General features: G+C 33.9%; 1 protein-coding gene across 1 annotated transcript; it reads left to right on the top strand.

The window, feature by feature from the left end:
- Positions 1–794: 794 nt before the first annotated feature.
- On the top strand, positions 795–3,946 carry LOC114759076 (MDIS1-interacting receptor like kinase 2-like). The gene is made up of 2 exons (XM_028948176.1): positions 795–3,483; positions 3,585–3,946. The coding sequence occupies exons 1-2, from the start codon at positions 795–797 to the stop codon at positions 3,944–3,946; spliced, it is 3,051 nt and encodes a 1,016-aa protein (XP_028804009.1).
- The last annotated feature ends 7,012 nt before the right edge of the window (positions 3,947–10,958 follow it).

Genomic DNA, 10,958 nt, shown 5'->3' with positions numbered 1-10,958 from the left:
CTAAGGAATTTTTAAGCATTAATTTTGACTGCAAAATATCATATTACCCCTAGTTTTTTTATAAAAAAAAAAAAATCTTACTACCGCAGTCGGCCACCACTATACTCTGACTGCCAGTGGCTGAGCATCTGGCGCTCCAAGGGATAGAGCCGGAGAATTATTGGAAAGGAGATGACCTAGAGAACAATGACTACCTTTTCACTTTTAAAAAATAACAACTTTTATTATATGAAATCACAATAAAATCATAACAGTGATAACTAGCTAGTATTTTGAAAATGTCGCTGATGACTAGGTGAATCATTATGTCATGGTGCTCATAACTGCAATAAACACCGAAACTGATTCTATTCTACAATGACTAAATGCGCGGCTTCGTTCTTGATATGAAATGAATTTTATCTCTATTTTTTAACGATGTCCATGCACTTTTAATAAAGTCAGATATCAGTTCTCACGAATATGATGAATCCATATAATCTGTTGAGCGTCTGCTTGTGAGGTAATAGTAACAAATTTAAAAAGAACTTTGACAGATCCACATCATCATCTACTTTATATCAAGATGACATAAAAAGGAGAAGGCTTCGTTGAAGGAATATTGATGGCTAGTTAATCTTTTTTGAGGTCAATTATGTCTGCAAGTCTATCGTAAAATATAATTTCATACTGACCAAAGCCCATTCCATACCATAAGAACGTCTGTCCCAAGCCTTAGCCACCAACTCACCCACCGGACTAAAATACCATCTTTGAATATATTCCTGCTGATTCAAAAATTTACCCAAAAAAACATGTCTGAAAATGATTCCACTAAGCTGCTAGCATTATTCTTGTGTGTTACTTTCTTTGCATTTGTCTCCGCTAGAGATAGCGAAGCAAAAGCTCTGTTGAACTGGAGAGCTAGCTTCAATGACCAAAGCAAAGCTATCTTGTCCTCTTGGAATAATGCCACTGATCCTTGCAGACAGTTGTGGAGGGGAATTTCTTGTGATGAACACATGTCTGTGATCAACATAAGTCTCTCAAATCTTGGCCTTCAAGGTAAACTTTCCACTCTCAACTTCGCTGCCTTTCCTAATCTCCTCTACTTCGACATACGTTACAACCAATTTTATGGATACGTTCCCCATGAAATTGGTTATTTGCCCAGGATTTCGATATTGGGTTTGTCAGATAATCCAATTTGGGGTCGCATTCCTCCTGAAATCTGGAATCTAACCACTCTAAGTCAACTTGATCTTAGTACATGCAATCTCACAGGACAAATTCCCCAAGAAATTGGGAATTTGAGGAATTTGAATCTCCTGTGGCTTGGAGAAAATTTGCAGCTTTCTGGTCCCATCCCGGAAGAGATTGGAATGTTGAGTAATCTTGTAGACCTTCGTTTGCAAAGCAACTATCTGTCAGGGAGAATCCCATCATCAATTGGAAATTTGACCAAGTTACAGATGCTTTCTCTTTATGAGAACAATCTCGCAGGTCCTATTCCTACTGAATTCTGGAAACTCTATTCCCTTGTTAACATTCAATTCCGTTATAATAGATTTTCAGGGCCAATCTCTCCCTCTATAGGAAATCTAACAAATCTCATACAATTGTCCTTTTCTAATAACAAATTTTCTGGTCCGATTCCTCCATCCATTGGTAATTTGATCGATCTAGACCATTTCTTCCTTCGAAACAATAGTCTTTCAGGATCTGTTCCTTCCTCTATAGGAAATATGACGAAGGTCATTGGATTGCACTTGGACATCAACAATTTTAGTGGTCGACTTCCGCAAGAAATGAATAACTTAACAAGTTTGTATTATGTGCGACTGAGTGATAATCATTTTAGTGGTCCTTTGCCACAAAAAATTTGTGAAAGTGGGAGGTTATTTTGGTTTAATGCTAATGATAACCATTTCACTGGTCCTATTCCAACAAGTTTGAAGAATTGTTCTAGTCTAAAAAGACTCAGGCTTGAAAATAACCAAATAGTAGATAATATAACATATGCTTTTGGAGTATATCCTTATTTGCGCTTTGTTGATCTAAGTGGAAATCAATTGTATGGCCACCTTTCATCTGGGTGGGGGAGGTGTCAAAATCTCACTCATTTGACTATTCACAGCAACAAGCTTTCTGGTGATATACCACCAAAATTAGGAGAGGCAACTCGGCTTGAATTACTTGACTTGTCTTCAAATCATTTGTCTGGACAAATCCCAAAAGAATTGAGAAAGTTGGTCTTTTTGCGATTCCTCTTTCTGACCCATAACAACTTTTCTGGTGGTATCCCCTCAAATATAATAAGATCACTTAACCAGCTTGAAAAGTTGGACTTGGCAGAAAATAAAATTAGTGGCTCAATCACAAGAGAGTTCGGGGTATTAAAAAGGTTAAGGATCTTGAATTTAAGCAAAAACAAATTTGATGAAAGCATTCCCATTGAGTTTGGCCAACTAGAGGGGCTTGAAGAACTTGATCTTAGTGACAATTTCTTGACTGGCACAATAGCAGCAACATTTGGAATGTTCCCCAACTTGCAAGTATTGAACCTTTCACATAACAGTCTTAATGGCACCATCCCTTCTAGCTTTAATGGACCAGTGTCAGCATTATCTGTAGTTGACATATCATACAATCAATTGGAAGGCCCTGTTCCAAACAAACCAGCCTTTCGTAACTTTGATGCATTGAGGAATAACAAAGGTTTGTGCGGTAATATCGCTGGCTTAAGTCCTTGTGGAGATTTCCAAACAAATGGGCACAACCAAAAGACCAAAAAGTTCTTGATAATACTCCTCCCTTTGGCCCTGCTGCTACTAGTACTTGTTGGAGCATCTGTCATTTTTTCTCTAATAGTAGCAAAAGCTAAAAACAAAGATGGAGAAGCTCGACCAGAAGATGTTTATTTTGTATGGAGTCTTGAAAGAGAAATATTGTATGAAGATATCATTGAAGCCACAAACGAATTTGATGAAAGATATCTAGTTGGGAGAGGAGGCCAAGGAAGTGTTTATAGAGCTGAGTTGCCTACAGGTGACATTGTTGCAATAAAGAAGCTTCATTCAATGCCAAGTGGGGAAATCTCCAACCAGAAAGCTTTTACAAGAGAAATTCGAGCCTTGACGGAAATCAAACATCGTAATATTGTGAAGTTGTATGGGTTTTATTCCAGTCCACAACTCTCCATTTTGGTTTATGAGTTCTTGGAAGGTGGTAACTTGGATAGCATACTAAAGGATGAGAACCAAGCCACTGAGTTTGATTGGAAAAAGAGGGTGAATGTTGTCAAAGGTGTGGCTAATGCTTTATTCCATATGCACCATGGTTGTTCAATTCCTATCATTCATCGTGACATATCAAGCAAGAATGTTCTTCTAAGTTCTAACTATGAAGAAGCTCGCATCATTGATTTTGGAACGGCAAAGTTTTTGAATCCTAACTCAAAAAATATGACCACATTTGCTGGCACATTTGGGTATGCTGCACCAGGTAAAACCTTTTTGTCTCTTCTTTCCAAAATACTACTCTTTACAAAGCTTGCTTTGGATATATTTATACGCATACACACATAAATATTAAATCTATTGCAGAGCTTGCTTTCATCATGGAAGCGAATGAAAAATGTGATGTATATAGCTTTGGAATGTTGACTTTAGAAATCATCATGGGTACACATCCTGCAGAGCTTATTTCATACTTGGCAGAGAAACCGACTAATAATGGTTTGTTGTTTAAGAATGTAGTGGACCCACGACTTTCTCCCTTGACATTCAGAAAACCAGTTCAAGATGAAGTTATTTTAGTTGCAAAAATAGCATTTTCTTGCTTGACTGAGAATCCTCGGTCTCGTCCAACTATGGAACAAGTATCTACGGAGCTTGTAAGGAGACCAATATCTCATTTACAGGATCAATTTCACAGCATCACAATTGCAAAACTCATGAGGGATTGAACTTCATTTCTGAGTGTCTGCTTGTTTAAATCGCCGTTGCACTTAGCGTGGCATTTTACTGTACGCATTGTAAACTTGTGGTCTTTGTATTATGAATGTTTGTATGATCTTTTTGGGTTTTGAATGAAACTGAAGTGATTGTTTGGTGTGAAAAGTTACAAAGTAAAATCACTTGACATTATATTAAATCTCTCTGATATGCAATTTTATATAAAATAATATTTCTTTGGTCCTTAACGTGGAACCTAATTTGAGTGTTGATATTAATCCTATATGCAAGACCTATTTCACATGGTTATCAATTTTTTTTCCAAATTAACCCTATTGATATTCTCCTAATAATAATCAAGTAGGAAAGAGAGGAAGAAAATTAAAAAAGATATAGAGTGTTTTAGAAAAATCATTTCATGTAAACTAAGCTAACTAATATTTTTAATCTACTCAAATTAGTTAATTAGGTCTTACAATTAGAACAAAAGGTTTATATATACACACATGTGTGTGTGTATATATATATTATCCGCAATTGAAGAAGCACAGTAATATGATAGTGCGATGAAGTGGTCCTCTTATAAATTGTATAACATGCTATGTATATCAACGGATGGGATGAGTGTTGTTTCTTTTGACATAGTAATTTTAAATAAAATATAACATTCAAAACACTTAGAACAAAAAAAAAATTATAAATTCTCCATATTTACTTATTTCACATTGTTGTATTTTTAAAAAATATATATTTGGAAAATAAAACGTATCCGCAGTGTTGTCCCTTTCAGCTGCTTCATTGTGGCTCACCAGGCGTGGTTCTACCATCCTTAGCTTTTCTTGAAAATATAGTAGCTTTGATGTTGAATCATGTTAAGCAAGAGATTTTGAAACTATACAACAACCAAAAAAAAAAAAAAAAGGAGCCGAATGTCCTAATACAGTAAGAAGTTCAGAATGAAGAATGAATGAAAGACAACTAACAAAAAATGCTGACCGTAATTATATATCATAGTTGGTTAATTAGATTGTGCAATTGATCAATTTCGAAATTGAATCTTTCACTTAATGATACAAAAACGTTACTCCTCTGATCCTTAATATAAGACCTATTTAACTAATTTGATTAGATTAAAGAAGTTAGGTAAGTTAGTTAATTATAAGAAACATGATATATTTTTTCTAAAACATCATAATCATTTTCTTAATATCCTCTTTCCCTCTTCTACTTGATTATGGTTGAGGGAGTATCCATAGGAATAATTTAGAAAAAAAATTGATAAATATGAGAAATAGATCTTATATTTAGGATCAAAATCAACTCAACAATTAGATCCTATATTGAGGACTGGAGGAGTAATTTTTATTGTATGTAAAACTTACATCTCATCAATTGACGGTTTCCATGAAAAATATTTCAGGAAAAATTTTATTCAAAAAACCCAATATATATAAATTCCTCATTGGATTCCTGGATATCCTTTTCCTTTGTGAGGAACTAACGATCGTATTTCCGGTCAGGAAAAAAAAAAAAGAAAAAAGAACTGACCATCATATTTTGCTTGGGCATCTATAAATGAAAAATGAAAGTGAAAGAGATTATTAAAATTCCCTTTCAGTTTAATTTCTAATTCAAGGTAAACATTTGATTCTTTTTTTTTTTTTATAACTCGGAAAGTAACTATCATTTTTATTTTAACAAAATAGATTGTTTAAATAAAAACGAGTATTTTTTTGAAGCTATTATTTCAGAGTTTTTAAAAGAGATAGAAAAAATATGAATGGGTAAAAAGAAAATTTAGAATGTGGCTTGGGCTTGTTTGGGTTAATGTTTATAAAAGTGACTTTTATTCAAATTAATTTTTGCAAACTGAATTTGAATAAAATTGAATATGATTTATATTTTGATATACGTTTATAAAAAAAATTCAATTTAACTTGAACTTGTATGGATAATACAAAAGTTAATTTCAAAATTTTCAAATTAAAAAAAAAAAACCAAGTGAGTAACTCTAAAAAGAATTGCTTCAATTTTGAAATTACTTTTTGTCCAGCTGATTAAGTAGCCGGTTGCATGGGGATATATCTCATTTCAGTGTTTGGGCTTTTGCCCCATTTTACCCAAAATACAAAACAAAAGCCACGCGATACTTGGGCTAAATTAACGGGTTTGTAGAGTTAAATTTAGTGGATCCCGAAGCCCACTTATGTGACCAGTCAGTCTTTTTTTTTTTTTTCACTTGTCATGATAATTTTTAGTAATTACATTTATTTGTTGAGATTTAACAATGATTCTCCCACATTTATAAGTTAAATCTAAAAGGGAATTAATGAATGAAAATTAAAAAAAAAATTAAAAACAGGTCCGGTAGGCCGAACCATTGAAATGCTATTGGAATTGGAGAAATTTTTAAATACTTTGATAATACCACGTCATTGATGCTTTACGCATTAAAATCACATCTCGGATGTTTTTTTTGCCCCCTCTTGCATAACTCACCTAACATTTTTCTCTTGATGGATCATATTATTTTAATATTTACTCTGATTATAAGTACAAGAGTTATTTTAAAAATTTACTGCAATATTAAATATAAAACTTTAATCTATTTTTTCTCTAAGTTCATATTTTTCAGGGGGAATCTCATTTAAATCCAGTTAAAATACTGTAATTCAAAATCAGATCTTCACTTTAATAAATTCCTAATTAGGCCAAGAGGCCTAATTAGATATTTATTAATATTATTAGAAGACCAAAATGCCCCTCTATAATTAAAATATGAGCTGATACTTTTATATTTTTCTCCCTTAGAAATTTTTTCTCAAAAATATGAAAATGATAAATTATAACACTTTATCAATCCAAAATTTGTAAAAAGTTTGTTATCTGAATAAGTTTTTCACTTGTAATAAAATGTACGTGTGTTCTATTAAAAAAATGTATGTGTTTACTAAAAAACAATTGTATGCGTGTGTATATATTATTAAGTACATGGAGGATGATCAATATTAAAACTGAGCAGAAATTAAACCCATCCAAAGTTAAAATCTATTAGTGACCTACATTGTTATATTAATGATGATGTGTTGTAGTAATTATTAATGTGAATCAAGTATTGTGTTATAATTTTCTGTCTTCTACTAAGGAATTACTATTTTGAAATTTAATGAAAAGCCAGCAAAAAAAAATTTAAGTAAAAGAATTTGTGAGGAAAAAAAATATAAAGGTACAACTCATATTATAATTATAAAGGGGTATTCTAAATTTTTAATAACATTTATAAATCTTTAATTAGGGCTTTTGTCTGGATTAGGAATTTGCTCAAAGTGCAGACTTAATCTTGAATTTTAATTTCTTTATTGGATTTAAATAGGATTCTCCTATTTTTTAAAACATTGATATTAATTATATTATATTATATTAAATGGGGTTTTATGAATGGGGTAATAAATAAGAGAATATTTTAAAAAAATAAATATACATGTATTATAAATAATTAACTTAACTAATTTATATAATACTTATAAATTAGTTACCTACTTTATATATGTATAAATGTATATATGTGCAGATGAAAAAGGAGGGCATATAACATTTTTTCTAGAATTCTGCTTCCTTAATTTCCATCTTATCTCTAGCCACTATCAATAATTAATTATTTGTTAGAGAAGTGATATATATATATATATATATATATATTTGACCAGCAGGGAAGTGATATATTACATTTACCAAAACTATGAAATTATTAAATTAAAGTAGGGTTCATATACATATGCGTGCAGTATAAAATAAGTCATAGTAATATATAATATTAATGACGGCTAATAAAGCCTTCTATCTTATAATTCTCGCACCGCTAATGTTACTGTATGTTTCACATTGTATAATTCTATATTGGACTTTATGCATAACATGGAGAATATTTTTAAATATTTGCATTGATCTTTGGTCCATAAAGAAATTAAAAATTGACCCGGAAGGGGGTTTACATATTCACATACATCTTTAAATGTTAAATTGGTGTACTTTAACCTGGCTTCAACAACCACAGTACAACTTTTTCTTGTAGGTTAATATAATTTTTCGATCTTCAAATTTACTCTCTCATTTTAGTTTTGATCCATCAAATTTTAAATAATAAATTTTGGTTTGCCAAATTTCTTTCTGTCCAAAATATTAGTTTTTATAATTGAATAAAAATTTAGACCATTTTATCAGGAATCAAAACTATTGGTTTAAAAGTTGAGAGGTTAAATATTGTATTAAGTTTTTTTTTGTCATGCACAGTAATTGACAATGAATATTGCACGTGTACCAGGGTTGAATAATATATGTATATAATAGATATTATACATAACCAAACAATGAAGGTAAATTGACATGTTAAGTTCCTTTTTTGTAATAAAGAACATATTATGGGCTTCCTTTTTTTGTTAACTCTGTTTAATTGTGTTAAGTAGAAAAAGTGCATCATTTGGGTGCATTTTTACCCGGTGTATGGTTAATGTAAAGCCTGAAAAAAAAATCTTATAAACCTTTTTGCATCTAAAATTTGGGATGAAAGATGATTCCATCAAATTAATCTTTGGTTAGAGTCTAAAGTGTGATTCTCTAATCTTCCCCTTCCTCATACACCCCTATCCTTCATCAAATTAACCATCCTCATCAATTTGTTGTTAATATTATTTTTTTAAAAATCCAATGTTTAACTAATGACCAAAGGTTTTCATTAAGTTATATAATATTTGACTATAAATATGTTAAAGTTACTTTATAATTAGTTATATATCACAACTTGATAACAATATAAACATGATAACTTTAATTATTAGGATTGAATATTTTGGTTTTTTGGCCAAAAAAAAATTTCGGTTTCCCATTATCAATAGTCCCTTGCTTTATTTCATTGGAGGACCATTACTTCGTCCATTAACGACTCTCACTCTTTTTATAAAAGCATCCATTAATTAATTTCATTACAAAAGCAAAAGAGATACAGAGAAAAGAAAACATGTGTTTATATAAACAAACGTTTGAAAATATTTGCACCAAGAAACATTATCAACAATCCAGGACCTCTGTCGAAAGATAGCAAGGGTTGTGGCGTTTTCGAAGATGCTTGGAATAATATATGGCCGGCCTAAAACAATATTTCTATGATGTCTCGGATGCAGGTAATATCAACAATCCCAAAGAGTCGGTGAAAGACGACAATAATGACTTCCCCACGCTCAGAATTTCGAAGGAAGAATACGAACTCTGGTGCGCCCCTTGGAGAAAATCATTGATCATTCACCTGCTTGGAAAAACTGTTCCGTTATGGGTAATGAAGGCAGGTTTAGAGAGGCTGTGGAAAACGACTGAGTCCTTTACTACTAGGGACATCGACAATGGTTTTTCCGTGGTGTCCTTCGACAGTGAAGCAGACTTGGAAGCGATATACCAGGACAGACCGTGGATGCTAGGAGATAGATATATTGTAGTCCAAAGATGGAGACCGAACTTTGACCCCTGGAAGGCAGATATACAGAAGAACATAGCGGCCAGGTAAGGATCCCTCTGCTCCCATTTGAATTCTTTAATCTGGCCAGCCTGCGAGAAATAGGAGCTCTCACTGGGAAAACTTTGAAAGTGGATCGAAGTACTTACACAAGTGAAAGGGGTCGATATGCCCGTTTATCCGTCGAACTGGACCTAAATAGACGTCTAAAATCTGGCATAACCATCTTTGGAACGAGACGTCGTGTCGAGTATGAAGGGCTTCACCTAGTTTGTTTTTCTTGCGGTATGTATGGTCATCATAAAGATGCCTGCCCCGAGAGAGTGAAGGAGACAGAACCCAACCAGAATTCGCAACATGCAAGGAAGCCACATCAAGAGGAAAGGAATGCTCCTCCACAGACCTCACGAATGAATACATCAGGGAAAGATGCCCATGACCCCAACGACACAACCGAGATGACGCAAGACAGCCATGCTGGGTATCTCGGGAAGAAGCAGGGGTTGAGAGAAAGAAAGACCCACATGGAGAGAAGCGTGGCAGGACTACCCCAGAAACATGCAAGACAGCAGGTGGTTCGCTGGTGCCGCTGTCAACAGAGGTGTTCGGGGCCTGGAAGTTGGTTCAACGACGAAGAAGAAGCATTTTTGGAAACCCCATACGTAGGGGAACGAAGAACCTGGGAATGGAGAGATTTTCACAGACAGAGGAGGAAAGCAATCATGCAGGAGATTCTAGCGCTTTAAATACAGATAAGGCGAAATCTAATGAGAAGAATATGAAATTACCGTTGCATATATCTACTGCGACAAAAAACAAAGAGATGAGTCAGACAAAAAACCGTGTGTGGGTTCCAGTGAATCCACCAAACAAAGCGACCGTTACCGACAACTCACGAAAAGAAAAAAGGGATTCCTCATCCAGTTCTTCGTGGGCCGACTCAGGTCTTGTGAAATTTTGTGGGCCTTATAACCACTTCCTGGACTCACCGAATCCTTTCAACGTGCTAACTAAAGTCGACCTTTGTGAGCCCATGGATGAGGAGAACAGAATGGGTGGTGAAAATTCTTCAAAAGGCGATCTAAATATTGACACAAGCTCTAAACCAGACAACGGCTTGGAAGGTCCTCTGACTATTCCTACCACATCTTCCCAGGGGTCTATAAGCAAAGAATCCCCTCAACTAGTGACCAAATGAATTGCCTCCTCTGGAATTGTAGAGGCTCTTATTAAAGATTTGTCCAGGAGATACTCTATTGATTTTATAGCCCTTCTAGAGACTAAGGCATGTGGCGACCAAGCTCAGAGAAGATGCAGAAGTTTAGGCTTCAAACACTCTTACACCATTGATGCTATTGGGTACAGAGGGGGTATCTGGATAGCATGGAATAATGTGGGTTTTAATATTAATGTTGTAAGCAACTCTGATCAATTCATCCATGCGGTACTCGAGCAAGGAAACGACAAAATTTTCATCACTTCAGTTTACGCAAGCCCGAACCAAAACCTTCGCAGAAGTC

Source organism: Neltuma alba, unplaced genomic scaffold, assembly GCF_004799145.2.
Source record: "Neltuma alba isolate B1F8T4 unplaced genomic scaffold, ASM479914v2 tig00010787_pilon, whole genome shotgun sequence".
Classification (NCBI taxonomy): Eukaryota; Viridiplantae; Streptophyta; class Magnoliopsida; order Fabales; family Fabaceae; genus Neltuma; species Neltuma alba.
The sequence above is the reverse complement of the archived record's forward strand: the minus strand, read 5'-3'. Positions and strand labels throughout refer to the sequence as shown.

Excerpts from the sequence above, each read along its gene's own strand:
- LOC114759076 (XM_028948176.1), top strand. The coding sequence starts at position 795 with ATGTCTGAAAATGATTCCACTAAGCTGCTAGCATTATTCTTGTGTGTT. Across the intron at positions 3,484-3,584 it reads ATTTGGGTATGCTGCACCAG|AGCTTGCTTTCATCATGGAA; the intron begins GTAAAACCTTTT and ends AATCTATTGCAG.